This window comes from Salmo salar, chromosome 09 (genome assembly GCF_965601325.2).
Source record: "Salmo salar chromosome 09, fSalSal1, whole genome shotgun sequence".
NCBI classification, from domain to species: Eukaryota; Metazoa; Chordata; class Actinopteri; order Salmoniformes; family Salmonidae; genus Salmo; species Salmo salar.
In genome coordinates this window covers 90,182,318-90,205,000 of record NC_138299.1, presented here as the reverse complement: position 1 = coordinate 90,205,000, position 22,683 = coordinate 90,182,318, and the positions used below count along the sequence as shown (strand labels likewise).

Below are 22,683 nucleotides of genomic sequence, written 5' to 3'. Positions count from 1 at the left end.
GGAGACGGACTGGGGAGGAGAGGAGAGGGACTGGGGAGGAGAGGCGAGATAGTGGGGAGGAGAGGAGATGGACTGGGGAGGAGAGGAGATGGACTGGGGAGGAGAGGTGAGATAGTGGGGAGGAGAGGAGATGGACTGGGGAGGAGAGGAGATGGACTGGGGAGGAGAGGCGAGATAGTGGGGAGGAGAGGAGACGGACTGGGGAGGAGAGGGACTGGGGAGGAGAGGAGATGGACTGAGGAGGAGAGGAGATGGACTGGGGAGGAGAGGCGAGATAGTGGGGAGGAGAGGGACTGGGGAGGAGAGGAGATGGACTGGGGAGGAGAGGTGAGATAGTGGGGAGGAGAGGAGACGGACTGGGGAGGAGAGGAGATGGACTGGGGAGGAGAGGAGACGGACTGGGGAGGAGAGGAGAGGGACTGGGGAGGAGAGGAGATGGACTGGGGAGGAGAGGCGAGATAGTGGGGAGGAGAGGAGAAGGACTGGGGAGGAGAGTATAGATAGTATTTGGTATTTGGTATTTGGTATTTTATTAGGATCCCCATTAGCTGTTGCAAAAGCAGCAGCTACTCTTCCTGGGGTTCACACAGAACATGAAATATAATACAGAACGACATAATACAGAACATCAATAGATAAGAACAGCTCAAGGACAGAACTACATACATTTTAAAAAGGCACACGTAGCCTTTCATATCAATGCATACACACAAACTATCTGGGTCAAATAGGGAAGAGGCGTTGTGCCGCGAGGTGATGCTTTATCTGTTTTTTGAAACCAGATATTCTGTTTATTTGGACAATAAATCAAATCAAAGTTTATTTGTCACGTGCGCCGAATACAACAGTGAAATGCTTACTTACAGGCTCTAACCAATAGTGCAAAAAAAGGTACAGTGAGGGAAAAAAGTCTTTGATCCCCTGCTGATTCTGTACGTTTGCCCACCGACAAAGAAATGATCAGTCTATAATTTTAATGGTAGGTTTATTTGAACAGTGAGAGACAGAATAACAACAAAAAAATCCAGAATAATGCATGTCAAAAATGTTAGAAATTGATTTGCATTTTCTGTCCATAATTTTATTTAAAGTACTCCAAAGTTTTTTATCCATCATTCTTTATGTCATTGATCTTGGCTTTATAATAAAGTTTCTTATTATTTTTGTTGAGTTTAGTCACATAATTTCTCAACTTGCATTTGGTAAGCCAGTCAGATATGCCACCAGACTTATTAGCCACTCATTTTGCCGCATCTCTTTCAACCATACAGTTTTTCAATTCCTCATCAATCCATGGAGCCTTAACAGTTCTAACAGTTAGTTTCTTAACAGGTGCATGTTCATCAATAATTAGAAGAAGCAATTTCATAAATTCATCAAGTGCAGCGTCTGGATGCTCCTCATTAATCACACAAGAACAACACGTATTTTTAACATCATCCACATAAGAGTCACAGCAAGATCTTTTGTATGATCTCTTATATACTATTTTAGGCCCAGCTGTTGGAACTTTGGCTTTCCTGGATATAGCCACTATATTGTGATCACGGCATCCAATGGGTATGGATAGAGCTTTAAAACGAAGTTCTACAGTATTAGTAAAAATGTGATTGTACATGTGGATGATCTTGTTCCTGTAGTGTTTGTAAACACCCTGGTAGGTTGATTAATAACCTGAACTAGATTACAGGCACTGGTTCCAGTAAAAAGCTTCCTCTTGAGCGGACAGCTAGATGAAAACCAGTCAATATTCAGGTCCCCAAGAAAGTAGACCTCTCTGTTTACATCACATACACTATCAAGCATTTCACACATATTATTTAGATACTGACTGTTAGCACTTGGTGGCCTATAGCAACACCCCAAAAGAAAAGGCTTTAGATGTGCCAAGTGAACCTGCAACCACAACACTTCAATAACACTTGACATAAGATCTTCTCTAAGCATTACAGGGATATGGCTCTGAATATATACAGCAACACCTCCCCCATAAGCATTTCTGTCTCTTCTATAGATTTTAAATCCTTGTATTGCTACTGATGTATCATCAAATGAATTATCTAAGTGAGTCTCAGAAATGTATAATATATGAACGTTATCTGATGTTAGCAAGTTATTGATTTCATGAACCTTATTTCTAAGGCTACATATATTAATATGGGCTATTTTCAGCCCTTTCCTGGGTAGATTATCAGAGATAGACATACTACTGAAAAGAGCAAATAAAGCAAGATAAAATAAATCTACATTCAGCAGTCCATTAATCAGTTGGTGTGTGTGTGTGTGTGTGTTGCGGGGTTGAAGCTACAAACAACTAGGCTTGGCTCTCTCATCCCTTCTAGGCTTCTGGGTGGGAGGGTGGACAATGAGCCTGTCATAGCAGATGTAAGCAATGTCCCCACACGCTCTGGCAGTTTTCATGGCTGGAATCAGTTCTTTCCTCTTCTGGCGCACAGCTTCAGGATAGTCCTCATTGAGGAAGATATACATTCCTCTCAAGTTCTTGGCTCTTTCCAGAACAGCTACCTTGTCCTTAAACCTCAGGAACTTGAGCACTATCACCTGGGCCGGTGGTGGGTTTCCCAGTCCTGTGGGCGCGCTCTACCTCAAACTTCCTGTGGTCCATCTTCAATTCCTCAGACTCCGTCCAGGTCTCATGTGGAGATTCTGCAATTCCGTTAACAACCATGTTGTACCGCCTTGATTGTCCCTCGAGTCTGATTTATCTGTCATTGTTATCATGGATTCACACACACAACTGACGTCCTCTCTCAAAGACTTACAGATTGCTGTCATCTTGCCGTTCTCCTGTTTCAACTCATCGAGCTGACCCTGGGAGAACTGCAAACTGTTCTTCAGGTCCTGGACCTCTATGGTCAGGTCGTCCATTCTTTTATTAGTAGAATCCATTTGGACCAAACACTTGAAGAGGTTGTAACAACTGCTTGTAGGTCTCTTTATGTTTGTTTAAAAGATCCTTCACGTGTGATAGAGAGACACCACTGTCCTCAACGGTTCTCCCGTCGGCTTTGGTCTTTGTCATGGTAGCTAGCAAACGTAGGTTACGCTGTTACTCCTCGCAGTTCCAGACAGGGCAGGTCACGGGGAAAAGTGAAAACAACAAACAGCAGGGATCTAGACAGCAACAAACCCGGAACAATCCGCGGTCCCAGCCAGAATGGCTAGCCGTGTTGCAGGCTGCGTTCAAGAAAACCCCGCTAGCTTGATATGCAGCTAGCTAGTAGCTAGGCTAGCTGCAACGCCAAATAGCTCCAAGAACTTAGGTAGCGGAGGAGAGGAGAGGGACTGGGGAGGAGAGGAGAGGGACTGGGGAGGAGAGGAGAAGGACTGGGGAGGAGAGTAGAGTAGAGGGAGTGGGGAGGAGAGGAGAGGGTAGAGAGGAGAGATAGTGGGGAGGAGAGGAGAGGGATTGTAGAGAAGTGGGAGTGGGGAGAAGAGGAGAGACAGTGGGGAGGAGAGGAGAGAGAGTGGCGAGAAGAGGAGAGGGATTGGAGAGGAGAGGGGCAGAGAGGAGAGGGATTGGAGAGGAGAAGGGGTGGGGAGGAGAGGAGAAAGAGTGGGGAGGAGAGGAGGGATAGTGGGGAGGAGAGGGAGTGGGGAGGAGAGGGGAGAGATTGAGATGAGATGGACTGGGGAGGAGAGGGAGTGGGGAGGAGAGGAGAGGGTAAGAGATTTTAGGTGAGGCGAGGAGAAGAGAGGAGAATAGAAATTGTAGTGTAAAGGGTATGGTTCCGTGTGGCTCAGTTGGTTGTGGGTTCGCCAGGGTTGTGCGTTCGCCAGGGTTGCGGGTTCGATTCCCACGGGGGACTGGTATAAAAAATGTATGCACTCACTATTGTAAGTCGCTTTGGATAAGAGCATCTGCTAAATGACTAAAAAGGAAATCTATACAGCTATAGAGTTCTATGAATGAATCCATTTGTGTAGTTGTTAATTCGATAGGGACAGATAAACTGATAATCATTTGATTCATAGATATGTACTGCTTGGTGTATACGTCTGAGGCTATAGACAGATAGAGTGGGGGTTCTGTAACTGACAGATAGAGTAGGGGTTCTGCAACTGACAGAGAGAGTGCTGGTTCTGTAACTGACATATAGACTGGGGGTTCTGTAACTGACAGATAGAGTGGGAGTTCTGTAACTGACAGATAGAGTGGGGGTTCTGTAACTGACAGATAGAGTGCGGGTTCTGTAAATGACAGATAGAGTGGGTGTTCTGTAACTGACAGAGTGCTGGTTCTATAACTGACAGATAGAGTGGAGGTTCTGTAACTAACTTCTAGAGTGGGGGTTCTGTAACTGCCGGAAAGAGTGGGGGTTCTGTAACTGACAGATAGAGTGGGGGTTCTGTAACTGACAGATAGAGTGGGGGTTCTGTAACTGACAGATAGAGTGGGGGTTCTGTAACTGACATATAGAGTGGGGGTTCTGTAACTGACAGAGAGTGGGGGTTCTGTAACTGACAGATAGATTGGGGGTTGTGTAACTGACAGATAGAGTGGGGGTTCTGTAACTAACAGATATAGTGCTGGTTCTGTAACTGACATAGAGTGGGGGTTCTGTAACTGACAGATAGAGTGGGGGTTCTGTAACTGACAGATAGAGTGGGGGTTCTGTAACTAACAGATATAGTGCTGGTTCTGTAACTGACAGATAGAGTGGGGGTTATGTTACTGACAGATAGATTGGGGGTTCTGTAACTAACAGATAGAGTGGGGGTTCTGTAACTGACAGATAGAGTGCTGGTTCTGTAACTGACAGATATAGTGGGGGTTCTGTAAATGACATATAGAGTGCTGGTTCTGTAACTGACAGAGTGGGGGTTCTGTAACTGACAGATATAGTGGGGGTTCTGTAACTGACAGATATAGTGGGGGTTCTGTAACAGACAGATAGAGTGGGGGTTCTGTAACTGACAGATAGAGTGGGGGTTCTGTAACTGACAGATAGAGTGGGGGTTCTGTAACTGACAGATAGAGTGGGGTTCTGTAACTAACATATATAGTGGGGGTTCTGTAACTGACATATAGAGTGGGGGTTCTGTAACTGACAGAGAGTGGGGGTTCTGTAACTGACAGATAGAGTGCTGGTTCTGTAACTGACAGATAGATTGGGGGTTGTGTAACTGACAGATAGAGTGGGGGTTCTGTAACTAACAGATATAGTGCTGGTTCTGTAACTGACATAGAGTGGGGGTTCTGTAACTGACAGATAGAGTGGGGGTTCTGTAACTGACAGATAGAGTGGGGGTTCTGTAACTAACAGATATAGTGCTGGTTCTGTAACTGACAGATAGAGTGGGGGTTATGTTACTGACAGATAGATTGGGGGTTCTGTAACTAACAGATAGAGTGGGGGTTCTGTAACTGACAGATAGAGTGCTGGTTCTGTAACTGACAGATATAGTGGGGGTTCTGTAAATGACATATAGAGTGCTGGTTCTGTAACTGACAGAGTGGGGGTTCTGTAACTGACAGATATAGTGGGGGTTCTGTAACTGACAGATATAGTGGGGGTTCTGTAACAGACAGATAGAGTGGGGGTTCTGTAACTGACAGATAGAGTGCTGGTTCTGTAACTGACAGATAGAGTGGGGGTTATGTTACTGACAGATAGATTGGGAGTTCTGTAACTAACAGATAGAGTGGGGGTTCTGTAACTGACAGATAGAGTGCTGGTTCTGTAACTGACAGATATAGTGGGGGTTCTGTAAATGACATATAGAGTGCTGGTTCTGTAACTGACAGAGTGGGGGTTCTGTAACTGACAGATATAGTGGGGGTTCTGTAACTGACAGATAGAGTGGGGTTCTGTAACTGACAGATAGAGTGGGGTTCTGTAACTGACAGATAGAGTGCTGGTTCTGTAACTGACAGATAGAGTGCTGGTTCTGTAACTAACAGATAGAGTGGGGGTTCTGTAACTGACAGATAGAGTGGGGGTTCTGTAACTGACAGATCGAGTGGGGGTTCTGTAACTGACAGATTGGGGTTCTGTAACTGACAGATAGAGTGGGGGTTCTGTAACTGACAGATAGAGTGGGGATTCTGTAACTAACAGATATAGTGCTGGTTCTGTAACTGACAGATATAGTGGGGGTTCTGTAAATGACATATAGAGTGCTGGTTCTGTAACTGACAGATATAGTGGGGGTTCTGTAAATGACATATAGAGTGCTGGTTCTGTAACTGACAGAGTGGGGGTTCTGTAACTGACAGAGTGGGGGTTCTGTAACTGACAGATATAGTGGGGGTTCTGTAACTGACAGATAGAGTGGGGGTTCTGTAACTGACAGATATAGTGGGGGTTCTGTAACTGACAGATAGAGTGGGGTTCTGTAACTGACAGATAGAGTGGGGGTTCTGTAACTGACAGATAGAGTGGGGGTTCTGTAACTGACAGATAGAGTGGGGGTTCTGTAACTGACAGATAGAGTGGGGGTTCTGTAACTGACAGAGAGTGGGGGTTCTGTAACTGACAGATAGAGTGCTGGTTCTGTAACTGACAGATAGATTGGGGGTTCTGTAACTGACAGATAGAGTGGGGGTTCTGTAACTAACAGATATAGTGCTGGTTCTGTAACTGACAGATATAGTGGGGGTTCTGTAACAGACAGATAGAGTGGGGGTTCTGTAACTGACAGATAGATTGCTGGTTCTGTAACTGACAGATAGAGTGGGGTTTATGTTACTGACAGATAGATTGGGAGTTCTGTAACTAACAGATAGAGTGGGGGTTCTGTAACTGACAGATATAGTGGGGGTTCTGTAAATGACATATAGAGTGCTGGTTCAGTAACTGATAGAGTGGGGGTTCTGTAACTGACAGATATAGTGGGGGTTCTGTAACTGACAGATAGAGTGGGGTTCTGTAACTGACAGATAGAGTGGGGTTCTGTAACTGACAGATAGAGTGGGGGTTCTGTAACTGACAGATTGAGTGGGGGTTCTGTAACTGACATATAGAGTGCTGGTTCTGTAACTGACAGACTGCTGGTTCTGAAACTGACATATAGATTGGGGGTTCTGTAACTGACAGATAGAGTGCTGGTTCTGTAACTGACAGATAGAGTGGGGGTTATGTAACTAACAGATAGAGTGGGTGTTCTGTAACTGACAGATAGAGTGCTGGTTCTGTAACTGACAGATATAGTGGGGGTTCTGTAAATGACATATAGCGTGCTGGTTCTGTAACTGACAGAGTGGGGGTTCTGTAACTGACAGATATAGTGGGGGTTCTGTAACTGACAGATATAGTGGGGGTTCTGTAACTGACAGATAGAGTGGGGTTCTGTAACTGACAGAGTGGGGGTTCTGTAACTGACAGATAGAGTGGGGTTCTGTAACTGACAGATAGAGTGGGGGTTCTGTAACTGACAGATAGAGTGGGGGTTCTGTAACTGACAGATAGAGTGCTGGTTCTGTAACTGACAGATAGAGTGGGGGTTCTGTAACTGACAGATAGAGAGGGGGTTCTGTAACTGATCATGGAATTTACATGACCTCACACAATCCCAACATATTTCCTTCCTCTAAGAGTCTCCCAAACGTTAATATCCTGTGTGTGTGTGTGTGTGTGTGTGTGTGTGTGTGTGTGTGTGTGTGTGTGTGTGTGTGTGTGTGTGTGTGTGTGTGTGTGTGTGTGTGTGTGTGTAGCAGGCTGGAAGGCATGGCAGACAGTTGCATTAGTTATTAAGGGTGACCCTAGCACAAGGCATGTCCTGCAGCGCAATGTAGCCTCCGGTGAGGAGAGGCACGTGGCCTAGAGATGCTGATACCCAAGACTGGGGGAAGATGATGGAGAGGCACGTGGCCTAGAGACGCTGATACCCAAGACTGGGGGAAGATGATGGAGAGGCACGTGGCCTAGAGACGCTGATACCCAAGACTGGGGGAAGATGATGGAGAGGCACGAGGCCTGGAGACACTGATACCCAAGACACTGGGGAGCAACATCAGCACAAGAACTGTCCGTCGGGAGCTTCATGAAATGGTTTTCCGTAGCCGAGCAGCCACACACAAGCCTAAGATCACCATGCACAATACCAAGCGTCGGCTGGTGTGGTGTAATGTTTGCCACCATTAGACTCTGGAGCAGTGGAAACACGTTCTCTGTAGTGATGAATCACGCTACACTATCTCGCAGTCCAACGGACAAATCTGGGTTTGGCGGACGCCAGGAGAACGCTACCTTCCCCAATACATAGTGCCAACTGTAATGTTTGTTGGAGATGGAACAATGGTCTGTGGCTGTTTTCCATGGTTCAGGCTAGGCCCCTTAGTTCCAGTGAAGGGAAATCTTAATGCTACAGCATACAATGACATTCAAGATGATTCTGTCCTTCCAACTTTGTGGCAACAGTTTGGGGAAGGCCCTTTCCTGTTTCAGCATGACAATGCCCCTGTGCACAAAGCGAGGTCCATACAGAAATGGTTTGTCGAGATCGGTGTGGAAGAACTTGACTGCACTACACAGAGCCCTGACCTCAACCTTTGGGATGAATTGGAACGTCGACTGCGAGCCAGGCCTAATCGCCCAACATCAGTGCCCGACCTCACTAATGCTCGTGGCTGAATGGAAGCAAGTCCCCGCAGCAAAGTTCAAATATCTAGTGGAAAGCCTTCCTAGAAGAGTAGAGACTGTTATAGCAGCAAAGGGGGGACCAACTCCATATTAACGCGCATGATTTTGGAATGATATGTTCATGCTAACATTTGTGTGCCTGCATACGTGTATGTGTCTGTGTGTGCACATGTGTGTCACTGTGCGTGTGTATAATAGACAGGCTGCTATAGAGGCAGAGAGCAGGGTGCAGACCTCTGTGATGGATGGAGTCTGTCTGAGCGGAGAACTGCTATGGCTCAGCTGCTGTAAACTGGTGAGAAGTGAAGCAACTACCTTAAGTGTGGACACCGGGTCATCAATAACACTCACACACACCAGACACTGCCTTCACACAGCTAGAGCCAAGCGTTAGAGGAGAGAGAGGGGATAGAGGTCTCTGTTCTTTCTGTGTGTGTGTGTGTGTGTGGGAGGGGGAAGGACGTATAAGTATGGGGGAGTGGGTGGGGTAGTGGTGTGTGTGTGTGTGTGTGTGTGTGTGTGTGTGTGTGTGTGTGTGTGTGTGTGTGTGTGTGTGTGTGTGTGTGTGTGTGTGTGTGTGTGTGTGTGGGGGGGGGGCGGGAGGGGGAAGGACGTATAAGTATGGGGGAGTGGGTGGGGTAGTGGTGTGTGTGTGTGTGTGTGTGTGTGTGTGTGTGTGTGTGTGTGTGTGTGTGTGTGTGTGTGTGTGTGTGTGTGTGTGTGTGTGTGTGTCATTAATTGCTATGCCAGGATACACCCTTCCCAGGCAGCAGTAGCGTGGAGAGTAAGTGTTTCTCTACAGCTCCAAATGTCAACCTAACCGTATCCATATCTCCTGTCTGTAATACACTGAGACTAATAAACTACACTGGACGACCACTGCCTGGGAGGTTCATCTCTTCCACAGGTTGGACTTTATTGTCAGGAATCATGCCCTGGAGGCAGCTCTACAAAGTAGTCACTCTCTGGCACAACCACAAAGTCATAAAGTCTGAAACCCTAACCTAACCCTTACCTTAACCATAACCTGAACCACACTTCTAACCCGAATGCCTAATCTTAACATTAAATAACAACCAAAAAGGTCATTTTTGTTTTTACACATTTTTATGATATAGCCCATTTGGACTTTACAGCTGGCCTATCAAGCGGAAGATTCTTGACAATAAACATCAACCTGCCAACCTTACCATCACTCTCTCTTTTTATTACTCTCTGTCTTTCTCTGTCCCCTCTTTTGCTGGCTATGTGGTATTTATTTAAATTATGTCACACGTGCAACAGAGCAATCAATGCTTTCTCAAATGTCTGGATTTAATTTAATTCACAGAAAGCAAAATTACGATGGCACAAAGCAGGCCCACTTTTCTAATTCGCACAGCATTTTTATGTGACCCAGTTCTGGCTGATCCAGATCTGTGAAAGTTCTGGCTTATGTATGGCAGCCGAATCATGGACCAATGCTTGCCATTTTTGCCATTACTGGCCCAATACTAGCGATGGAGATGACTGGCTCAATCTCTCAGTCTCTTCTCTCGTTACCTTTTTCAGGATGAGGTGAGTCTCTCAGTCTCTCATTACCTTTTTCAGGATGAGGTGAGTCTCTCAGTCTCTCGTTACCTTTTAGAGGATGAGGTGAGTCTCTCAGTCTCTCATTACCTTTTTGAGGATGAGGTGAGTCTCTGTCTCTCATTACCTTTTAGAGGATGAGGTGAGTCTCTCAGTCTCTCATTACCTTTTTGAGGATGAGGTGAGTCTCTGTATCTCGTTACCTTTTAGAGGATGAGGTGAGTCTCTCAGTCTCTCGTTACCTTTTAGAGGATGAGGTGAGTCTCTCAGTCTCTCATTACCTTTTAGAGGATGAGGTGAGTCTCTCAGTCTCTCGTTACCTTTTAGAGGATGAGGTGAGTCTCTCAGTATCTCATTACCTTTTTGAGGATGAGGTGAGTCTCTCAGTCTCTCGTTACCTTTTTGAGGATGAAGTGAATCTCTCAGTCTCTCATTACCTTTTTGAGGAGGAGATGAATCTCTCAGTCTCTCGTTAACTTTAAGAGGATGGAGATGAATCTCTCAGTCTCTCGTTAACTTTAAGAGGATGGAGATGAATCTCTCAGTCTCTCGTTAACTTTAAGAGGATGGAGATGAATCTCTCAGTCTCTCGTTACCTTTTTGAGGATGAGGTGAGTCTCTCAGTCTCTCGTTACCTTTTTGAGGATGAGATGAATCTCTCAGTCTCTCATTACCTTTTTGAGGATGGAGATGAATCTCTCTACCTCTCGTTACCTTTTTGATGATGGAGGTGAGTCTTTCGGTCTCACAGTCGATGATGATCTGTCCCTCCTTCCTCTTGTCCAGGTCTTGAAACACCTTGAGGAATGAGGCCTCTGTCATGGTCTCAACGTTGACAGACGTCACCAGCCAGCTCCTCTCAGCAGCCGTGTCCAGGACCTTCTGCAGCACAGACAAGCCTACAAGTCAGGGGCAAAGGTCACAGGTCAGGGGTTAGAGGTGAACTATGGATGTGTTCCAAAAGGCATCATACTCCCAAGGTGCCCTGGATAGGCTTATCCATCAATAATAATGCTGTCATGCTAACATAGGCCTATCCATCCATAACACATCTGTCATGCTAACATACAGTAGGACTATCCATCAATAATACATCTGTTATGCTAACATACAGTAGGACTATCCATCAATAATACATCTGTCATGCTAAAATACAGTAGGACTATCCATCAATAATACATCTGTTATGCTAACATACAGTAGGACTATCCATCAATAATACATCTGTTATGCTAACATACAGTGGGACTGTCCATCAATAATACATCTGTTATGCTAACATACAGTAGGACTATCCATCAATAATACATCTGTTATGCTAACATACAGTAGGACTATCCATCAATAATACATCTGTTATGCTAACATACAGTAGGACTATCCATCAATAATACATGTCATGCTAACATACAGTAGGACTATCCATCAATAATACATCTGTCATGCTAACATACAGTAGGACTATCCATCAATAATACATCTGTCATGCTAACATACAGTAGGACTATCCATCAATAATACATCTGTCATGCTAACATACAGTAGGACTATCCATCAATAATACATCTGTCATGCTAACATACAGTAGGACTATCCATCATAAGACTTTCTGACAGCACAGCAATATAATATCTGATTTCCGTCTCCAGAGGGATAGTTCATTATGATGACTGGGATGCCATGATTTTACAGCACTCGGTGCTACTCTGAATAATCCCTCCACACACAAACACACACACACTCACAGACACACGCACGCACGCACACACACACACACACACAGGGCCAGCCCCAGGCATAAGCTTTTATTGTTTTAGGAACTCAGGCGGGGTCTCAGATTACTATTGAGAGTAAGAATAGTAGAATACACCAGGTACAATTTCAAAATGTGTTTGTGTATCAGCAGTTTTTCTCTTGTTATGTCAGTCACTGACAGTCACTCAATTAGCCATGTCAGCTAACAATGTTTAGATTAGTCAATTAGTCTAGCCAGCTATCTAAATTTGTAGTAATCATGGCCGAATACTAACCGGGCACGCAGTGCACATGCCCAGGGGCCCTGATGTCCAGAGGGTCCCCATTGATTTTGTTCGTAATTCTCACTCAGATATCATATTAACATGGCATAAGTCATTAAGAAATGTGTAGAATTGCAGGAAATTATCTGTAAAACTAAAACAAAATGCTGTCTTCCCCATGGCAAAATTAGTAGAATTGCATGAAATGTGTCATAAAAAATGCAATATTTTCTCTACGACCCATGGCAAAATGTGTAGAATTGCAGGAAATTAAATGTAAACTTTTCTCTCGTCGTCAAGAGGGGGGCCACTAAAATGTTTGCCCCGAGGTGGGGGCCCCACAACCAAAGCTCAAGGCTCAAGGCTCAAGGCTAGGGCTGGCCCTGCACACACACGCACACACCCAGACATCCACACAAATGCACACAGACCCTCAGAGGCACCAATTACACCCAGGCCACTCCATTAAGCTGTCCCCATAGGCTAAAAGCATCTAAAGCATAATGGGGGAACAGGCTAGGGAGCATCATGGGAGAACACACAGAGACAGGAAATAAGACGCGATTAGGGAATGCATCGATCATGCCTGCCGATTTAGAGTGTGGGAGCAACACACACACACAGTATCATGTTAGACCAATCAGAATCCTTCTGGGAGGGGAGAGACAGTTGTTCCAGGAGGTAAACAAAGCTTTTACAAGCAGCAGAGCGGCGGCCATTACTGAACCAAATACTGAATTATACCAATTACATTATAACATAAGCTAATATTCCACCCAGCCAATCACAACTACACTACAGAGAATAATCAGAAATTGCATTTTTGTATGCAATCACTATTCTTGGTGAGGATGTCTGATGCATACATATGACCCTCTTTACATATTTCATATGCCATATTTGCAGCAGGGTTGTTGGTGTGTCTAACTAGTCAGAGTTATGGTGAAAGGTGATGGATGTCTGGCTGTCTAACTAGTCAGAGTTATGGTGAAAGGTGATGGATGTCTGGCTGTCTAACTAGTCAGAGTTATGGTGAAAGGTGATGGATGTCTGGCTGTCTAACTAGTCAGAGTTATGGTGAAAGGTGATGGATGTCTGGCTGTCTAACTAGTCAGAGTTATGGTGAAAGGTGATGGATGCCTGGCTGTCTAACTAGTCAGAGTTATGGTGAAAGGTGATGGATGTCTGGCTGTCTAACTAGTCAGAGTTATGGTGAAAGGTGATGGATGCCTGGCTGTCTAACTAGTCAGAGTTATGGTGAAAGGTGATGGATGTCTGGCTGTCTAACTAGTCAGAGTTATGGTGAAAGGTGATGGATGCCTGGCTGTCTAACTAGTCAGAGTTATGGTGAAAGGTGATGGATGTCTGGCTGTCTATCTAGTCAGAGGTATGGTGAAAGGTGATGGATGTCTGGCTGTCTAACTAGTCAGAGTTATGGTGAAAGGTGATGGATGCCTGGCTGTCTAACTAGTCAGAGGTATGGTGAAAGGTGATGGATGCCTGGCTGTCTAACTAGTCAGAGTTATGGTGAAAGGTGATGGATGCCTGGCTGTCTAACTAGTCAGAGTTATGGTGAAAGGTGATGGATGTCTGGCTGTCTAACTAGTCAGAGTTATGGTGAAAGGTGATGGATGTCTGGCTGTCTATCTAGTCAGAGGTATGGTGAAAGGTGATGGATGCCTGGCTCTGTTGGATCGTTTAGAGGACAGGTTGAGAAGTGATTAAGGGGGTTTGTGACACTTGATATCTCAACTTGGATGTCGGCCCACCACCTCAAACTCAACTTCGACAAGACGGAGGTTCTCTTTCTCCCGGGGAAGGTCTGCCCGCTCAAAGACCTCTCCATCATGGTTGACAACTCCACAGTGTCTCCCTCCCAGAGTGCATGCTCCACAACATCTGTAGAGTACGACACTACCTCACACAGGAAGTGGCATAGATCCTAATCCAGCCACATGTCATCTCCCGTCTGGACTGCTGCAACTCGCTGTTGGCTGGGCTCCCCGCTTGTGCCATCAAATCCCGCCTGGTTCTCATATCACTCTGCTCCTCCACTGGCTTCCAGTCAAAGCTCACATCTACTACAAGACCATGGTGCTTACAAGAGCAACTGCCCCTCCCTACCCCAACCCGAGCACTCTGTTGTGCCACCTCAGGTCTCTTGGCCCTCCCATCTTCTGAAAAGAAAACCCATCTGAAACCCTACCTCTTCAAACAGTATCTTAAATAATCCCCCTTCTCGCCTGAACCAGCACTTGACCCCCCCTCCCCTTTCTAGCTCTGACTCTACTGATAGCTACTTTATTCAGGAACAATCTACTTGCTATGACTGAGATATGTGGTTGTCTCACCTAGTTATCTTCAGATGAATGCACTAACTGTAAGTAGCTCTGGATAAGTGTCTGTTAAATGACTAAAATGTCATGCAAATTTACTACAGACAGATGCTGTCTTTAGCCACCCGATCTCCACTTTTCATGGTGCCTGTCTTGTCTTTATATCAGGGTTGATACCTACATGACAACTGGAGATTCATAGCAACTTACTACGGCTAAAACGGATGAATATAAATCACAAAATCTGAACGAAAAACTAAGAAGTAGAGGGATAGTGTGGCTAGGCTTTAGCTCAGTGGGCTAATACAGTCCTATTGTGTTAAGAAGACCTGGTTTCAAACCCTGCAGTCAGTCACAAACTATTGATTGCTATGTACAGCAGAGAACACCATAAAGGGAGCTTCTACTTTCAGGACCACTGTCAACTCCTCTGTTTCAGAGTGGTTCGTTTCAGGACCACTGTCAACTCCTCTGTTTCAGAGTGGTTCGTTTCAGGACCACTGTCAACTCCTCTGTTTCAGAGTGGTTCGTTTCAGGACCACTGTCAACTCCTCTGTTTCAGAGTGGTTCGTTTCAGGACCACTGTCAACTCCTCTGTTTCAGAGTGGTTCGTTTCAGGACCACTGTCAACTCCTCTGTTTCAGAGTGGTTAGTTTCAGGACCACTGTCAACTCCTCTGTTTCAGAGTGGTTCGTTTCAGGACCACTGTCAACTCCTCTGTTTCAGAGTGGTTCGTTTCAGGACCACTGTCAACTCCTCTGTTTCAGAGTGGTTCGTTTCAGGACCACTGTCAACTCCTCTGTTTCAGAGTGGTTCGTTTCAGGACCACTGTCAACTCCTCTGTTTCAGAGTGGTTAGTTTCAGGACCACTGTCAACTCCTCTGTTTCAGAGTGGTTAGTTTCAGGACCACTGTCAACTCCTCTGTTTCAGAGTGGTTAGTTTCAGGACCACTGTCAACTCCTCTGTTTCAGAGTGGTTAGTTTCAGGACCACTGTCAACTCCTCTGTTTCAGAGTGGTTAGTTTCAGGACCACTGTCAACTCCTCTGTTTCAGAGGGGTTAGTTTCAGGACCACTGTCAACTCCTCTATTTCAGAGTGGTTAGTTTCAGGACCACTGTCAACTCCTCTGTTTCAGAGGGGTTAGTTTCAGGACCACTGTCAACTCCTCTGTTTCAGAGGGGTTTGTTTCAGGACCACTGTCAACTCCTCTGTTTCAGAGGGGTTAGTTTCAGGACCACTGTCAACTCCTCTGTTTCAGAGTGGTTAGTTTCAGGACCACTGTCAACTCCTCTGTTTCAGAGTGGTTAGTTTCAGGACCACTGTCAACTCCTCTGTTTCAGAGTGGTTAGTTTCAGGACCACTGTCAACTCCTCTGTTTCAGAGCGGTTAGTTTCAGGACCACTGTCAACTCCTCTGTTTCAGAGCGGTTAGTTTCAGGACCACTGTCAACTCCTCTGTTTCAGAGTGGTTAGTTTCAGGACCACTGTCCACTCCTCTGTTTCAGAGTGGTTAGTTTCAGGACCACTGTCAACTCCTCTGTTTCAGAGGGGTTAGTTTCAGGACCACTGTCAACTCCTCTATTTCAGAGTGGTTAGTTTCAGGACCACTGTCAACTCCTCTGTTTCAGAGGGGTTAGTTTCAGGACCACTGTCAACTCCTCTGTTTCAGAGGGGTTTGTTTCAGGACCACTGTCAACTCCTCTGTTTCAGAGGGGTTAGTTTCAGGACCACTGTCAACTCCTCTGTTTCAGAGTGGTTAGTTTCAGGACCACTGTCAACTCCTCTGTTTCAGAGTGGTTAGTTTCAGGACCACTGTCAACTCCTCTGTTTCAGAGTGGTTAGTTTCAGGACCACTGTCAACTCCTCTGTTTCAGAGCGGTTAGTTTCAGGACCACTGTCAACTCCTCTGTTTCAGAGCGGTTAGTTTCAGGACCACTGTCAACTCCTCTGTTGCAGAGCGGTTAGTTTCAGGACCACTGTCAACTCCTCTGTTTCAGAGCGGTTAGTTTCAGGACCACTGTCAACTCCTCTGTTTCAGAGCGGTTAGTTTCAGGACCACTGTCAACTCCTCTGTTTCAGAGCGGTTCGTTTCAGGACCACTGTCAACTCCTCTGTTTCAGAGCGGTTAGTTTCAGGACCACTGTCAACTCCTCTGTTTCAGAGCGGTTAGTTTCAGGACCACTGTCAACTCCTCTGTTTCAGAGCGGTTAGTTTCAGGACCACTGTCAACTCCTCTGTTTCAGAGCGGTTGGTTTCAGGACCACTGTCAACTCCTCTGTTTCAGAGCGGTTAGTTTCAGGACCACTGTCAACTCCTCTGTTTCAGAGCGGTTAGTTTCAGGACCACTGTCAACTCCTCTGTTTCAGAGCGGTTAGTTTCAGGACCACTGTCAACTCCTCTGTTGCAGAGCGGTTAGTTTCAGGACCACTGTCAACTCCTCTGTTTCAGAGCGGTTAGTTTCAGGACCACTGTCAACTCCTCTGTTTCAGAGCGGTTAGTTTCAGGACCACTGTCAACTCCTCTGTTTCAGAGCGGTTCGTTTCAGGACCACTGTCAACTCCTCTGTTTCAGAGCGGTTCGTTTCAGGACCACTGTCAACTCCTCTGTTTCAGAGCGGTTCGTTTCAGGACCACTGTCAACTCCTCTGTTGCAGAGCGGTTAGTTTCAGGACCACTGTCAACTCCTCTGTTTCAGAGCGGTTAGTTTCAGGACCACTGTCAACTCCTCTGTTGCAGAGCGGTTAGTTTCAGGACCACTGTCAACTCCTCTGTTTCAGAGCGGTTCGTTTCAGGACCACTGTCAACTCCTCTGTTTCAGAGCGGTTCGTTTCAGGACCACTGTCAACTCCTCTGTTTCAGAGCGGTTCGTTTCAGGACCACTGTCAACTCCTCTGTTTCAGAGCGGTTCGTTTCAGGACCACTGTCAACTCCTCTGTTTCAGAGCGGTTCGTTTCAGGACCACTGTCAACTCCTCTGTTTCAGAGCGGTTCGTTTCAGGACCACTGTCAACTCCTCTGTTTCAGAGCGGTTAGTTTCAGGACCACTGTCAACTCCTCTGTTTCAGAGGGGTTAGTTTCAGGACCACTGTCAACTCCTCTGTTTCAGAGTGGTTAGTTTCAGGACCACTGTCAACTCCTCTGTTGCAGAGTGGTTAGTTTCAGGACCACTGTCAACTCCTCTGTTTCAGAGTGGTTAGTTTCAGGACCACTGTCAACTCCTCTGTTTCAAGGTATAGTTTCAGACAGAAAAAACTATATTTTCCTGCTCAACTTTCTGTTGGAATCTGGCCCTCATAAGAACTAATTTGACTAACACATGGGGGTACCGACACGTGGGAAAAGAGAGCAGGGAGAGCGAGAGGGTAGAGAGAGCAGGGAGAGCGAGGGAGAGAGAGCAGAGAGAGAGAGAGAGCAGAGGGAGAGAGAGCAAGAGAGCGAGAGAGGGGAGAGAGCAAGAGAGGGGGGAGAGGGAGAGAGCGAGAGAGGGGAGAGAGAGAGGGGAGAGAGAGTGAAAGAGAGAGAGCGAGAGAGAGGGAGAGCGAGAGAGGGAGAGAGTGAAAGCGAGAGAAGGGAGAGAGAGCGAAGAGAGAAACAGGAGAGAGAGAGCGAGAGAGAGAGGGAGAGCGAGAGAAGAGAGAGAGCGGAGAGAGAAACAGGAGAGACAGAGAGAGAGAGAGAGAGTGAGAGAGAGAGAGAGAGAGAGAGAGAGAGGGAGAGCGAGAGAGAGAGAGAGAGAGAGAGAGAGAGTGAGAGAGAGTGAGTGAGAGAGAGGGAGAGCGAGAGAGAGAGAATGAGGGAGAGCGAGGGAGAGCGGGGAGAGAGGGAGAGTGAGGGAGAGCGAGGGAGAGAGCAGGGGGGAGAGAGAGAGAAAGTGAGCAAGAGAATGAAAGTGAGAGCGAGAAAGACAGAGGGAGAGCAAGAGAGAGAGAGGGAGAGTGAGGGAGAGCAAGAGAGAGAGAGAGAGAGAGAGAGGGAGAGCGTGGGAAAGCAAGGGAGAGAGAGAGAGAGAGAGAATATAAACTTTTTTGAAGGACCATTTTGTGAATATCGTTTATGAGGGTTTTAATGGAATTTACATTTCTTTAGTTACCGACAGTTGCTTAATAGCACATCTACACAGGTGTTATCTTGGGTGAAAATAGTATTAAAATCCCTGCGACTGCAAGAAAATGGCAACACTCAGAGAGATGTATCTCTGCTTTCACTCGTTTTGCCTCCCTATTCCCTTTATTGTGCACTACATTAGGAAATAGGGTGCCACCCATCTCTCCAGTTAAAGCACTTAAAAAGTAATATTTGTAAAGGGAAGTTGTAAATATATTAGACCATAAAGCTTTTTGGGCTGTGTAGACAGATGGTAATATGACATAAACAAAGAGTCTTTTTGAATGCCAGGGTGCTGAAATATGAGCAACAAGAAATACCTGCATGAACACACAGAATGTACAGGTATACATAAATGTATGGCTACGGAAATCTCTCCCCCAGGCATTCAACTGTAATCCACATCCAGCCCTACATACCAATGGATGGAGAATCTCGAATCAGCATACCAAAGAGGCAGAGCCCCCCTGGGGACTAAACACAGACTGCTTTCATCTACACTGACAAAGATGCCTGTCTGCATATCTCTATTTAACCCTGTGATAAGGAACAAAGTGCCATCTACAACAACCTGAAGACCTGCAGGCACACAGACACACACACACACACCATACCAGAAGAAACACACACACTATAATCGCACAAACACAGGTTTTTCTTACAGGCTTAAAATAACCCTTTGGACACACAGCTGGAGAGTAGTATCCAGGCAACAGGAGGCAATATGGATGATGATATGGATTCCAGAACCCTCCATTCCACCACTCAATTACTACGGGGGGGCTTTACAATGGCTTTACACACACATACATACACACCACACATACACAAACCCACACAACAACATACAAACAGCAGGGTTAATGGCCCTGCAGTCCCTCACTGGCTGATGAAGGATCATGGGACATGAGGAGTTGCTCTAACTATCATGGCTACTATGCATCACAAGGACCAATCACCTCTGTCACAGTCCTGTTATGTGTCCAGACAGACTGACAATTTACCAAGGTCTCACAGTGGTCATTAATCTGGCTTTATTTCAAAGAGTGTGACATCACTCAGCAGTCACAACACACACACACACACACACACACACACACACACACACACACACACACACACACACACACACACACACACACAGCCAGGGTACGCAGAGAGTTTAGTGTAGCTTGACAGTTATGCTCTGAAACACTAAACACCTGGGACAGATGGCACAGCATTATGGGTAGGCTACAGCTGATTGGCTACGGATGGACAGGGAGGGGAGAAGGGGAGGAGGGGAGAGGAGGCGAGAGAGGGGGAGGGACGGAGGTAAAACACACCTGGTGTGGACAGGTGCGTCATTTCTTTCTCCGGGTGTGTTTGCACTGAAAAGCAAGCAACTAAAATATGTGTTTTACAAATACCCTGACATGGGCAGTGTGTACCACAATTAGAGATGGTAGACACGTTCAACTCTCTCCTCCGTGTGATATATCATTATTTATGTGTTTGTGTTGTCTGCGTGACTCTCTTCTTCCTCCCTCAGTCTGTGTCTGCTCGATATGTCTGTGTGAGCGTTGACTGTCCCTGTGTGACTCTCTTCTTCCTCCCTCAGTCTGTGTCTGCTCGATATGTCTGTGTGAGCGTTGACTGTCCCTGTGTGACTCTCTTCTTCCTCCCTCAGTCTGTGTCTGCTCGATATGTCTGTGTGAGCGTTGACTGTCCCTGTGTGACTCTCTTCTTCCTCCCTCAGTCTGTGTCTGCTCGATATGTCTGTGTGAGCGTTGACTGTCCATATGCAGGTGCTTCCTAGAGTCGTGGCTTAAAAGGCTTTTCATTGTGAAAGGACACAATGGCTTCTCCTTACCCCTCCGCTGTCACCATGGCAATCATTGAATGACTAACTGTGGTCGGTATGACAACTGATGTCTTGCACAAGACAGGACCTTTGAGTTGTGTGCAGGAGGTGTGTATTGTGTGTGTTTGTGTGTGTGTGCGTACACGTATGTGCGTACGTACGTTTGTGTGTGTGTCTGTGCTTGTGTGTGTGTCCAACGTTCTCTAGCGAGCAGCTTTTACAGGTTCATGTTCCATTTCTAAAGCTATTCCTGCACCTCACCTGGAACGTCATACCCTGTGACCCAGCGATCCTACCAAACCTCCAGCAAGTCCCCCGTCTATTAGCCTGGATAGTCAGCTGAATATCACTCTGTTTCACTACTCTGTCACTTGGTCTCCTTGACAAGCTTGAGAAACCAGCCAGTGGTAGTGCTTTTTGGTAACGTCGTGGTCCTCTGTAGCTCAGTAGGTACAGCTTGCAGCGCCAGGATAATCGGTTCGATTCCCGGGACCACCCATACATAAAAAAGAATGACCGTGTGCCTGTATGTTTCTGCTAAATGGCATATGTTCTGTCTTATATTTGTGCATCATTCTGATGTTGATATGCCCTTTTAACACTACAGGGCCAACCAGAACTCTACTGAGCTGGCACTGATATGTCCCTTTACACTGTCCTTTCCAGCATGGTCCCAGCAACTATGTTGAAAGAAGAACCAGGCCAACCCAGTACAGCTGTTCAATCACATGCAGACACTATTCAGTGAATACATAATTTCACCTTTGACCCCTCTACTCACCAGAGTCAGAGCTGTACATGTAGACGAACTTGGTCCATCCGTAGTGGTCTATGACCCCCACCAGAGTGTCCTGTAGCTCGGGTCTCAGCTGGATCACAAACTGGTTGGCCGTCTCGATGGGGAAGGAAGGCGTGACAAAACACACGTGCAGCGCCCCGCAGAACGACATCAGCATGTTGACCGTCTTCCTGTCGTAGAGGCCAATGATGGCATAGACACCTTTAGAGAACTGGGAACAGACTGGGGCGAAGGAGAGTGGGAAGACAGAGCGAGAGAGGGAGGGGGAGAGGGGGTGGTGAGAGAAAAGGAGAGAGGGAGAGGACGCGGGGGCGGGAGGGGGAGGGAGAGGGAGGGCGAGGAGAGAGGGTGGGAGAGGAGGGGGAGGGGGGAGGAGAGTGGGTAAGAGAGGAGGGGAGGGAGGAGGGAGGAGGGGAGGTGGTCGAGGGGGGGAGAGGAGGGGTAGAGAGGGAGGAGGGGTAGAGAGGGAGGAGGGAGATGACATTGTTAGACTTTTTCGTATTTAGATTCACATTTTGAAGACCTGTACATTGCAAGATATATTCTGCACAGATTAGGGTAACTGTAAGTACCATGGTAGCATGATGGGCATTCTGTCTACTGTGAGAGGTGGAACATGGTGAAGAATGGACACGAGGAGAGGAGAGATGAATCAATGCATCCTCTGGTTCCACTGACATGTCAGCAGTGCTCATGATTCCCTGAGTCAATGATTCCTCTGGGCTCTCTCAATTCAATTCAAGGGGCTATAATGGCATGGAAAACAAATCTTTACTACAACACATATCTATCTCTGCTATCTCTGCTCTCTTTCCACTACAGTACAACACATCTCTATCTCTGCTATCTCTGCTCTCTTTCCACCACAGTACAACACATCTCTATCTCTGCTCTCTTTCCACTCCACTACAACACTCTCTCTCCTCTCTTTCCACTACAGTACAACACATCTCTATCTCTGCTATCTCTCCTCTCTTTCCACTACAGTACAACACATCTCTATCTCTGCTATCTCTCCTCTCTTTCCACTACACTACAACACATCTCTATCTCTGCTATCTCTTCTCTCTTTCCACTACAGTACAACACATATCTATCTCTGCTATCTCTTCTCTCTTTCCACTACAGTACAACACATCTCTATCTCTGCTATCTCTCCTCTCTTTCCACTACAGTACAACACATCTCAATCTCTGCTCTCTTTCCACTACACTACAACACAACTCTATCTCTGCTATCTCTCCTCTCTTTCCACTACAGTAAAACACATCTCTATCTCTCCTCTCTTTCCACTCCACTACAACACATCTCTATCGCTGCTATCTCTCCTCTCTTTCCACTACAGTACAATGCATCTCTATCTCTGCTATCTCTGCTCTCTTTCCACTACAGTACAACACATCTCTATCT

The 22,683-nt window shown here is 46.3% G+C and overlaps 1 protein-coding gene across 2 annotated transcripts in view; it reads right to left on the bottom strand.

The window, feature by feature from the left end:
• Positions 1 to 22,683, bottom strand: part of LOC106612123 (glutamate receptor 1-like) — a 344,456-nt gene that overhangs the window by 213,366 nt on the left and 108,407 nt on the right. For both annotated transcript variants that reach the window (XM_045724994.2, XM_082956056.1), the window contains exons 3-4: positions 21,256 to 21,495; positions 10,890 to 11,074 (exon numbers count right to left, since the gene is read on the bottom strand). In XM_045724994.2, the coding sequence (XP_045580950.2) occupies positions 10,890 to 11,074; positions 21,256 to 21,495 (425 nt within the window). The remainder of the gene's footprint in view (positions 1 to 10,889; positions 11,075 to 21,255; positions 21,496 to 22,683) is intronic.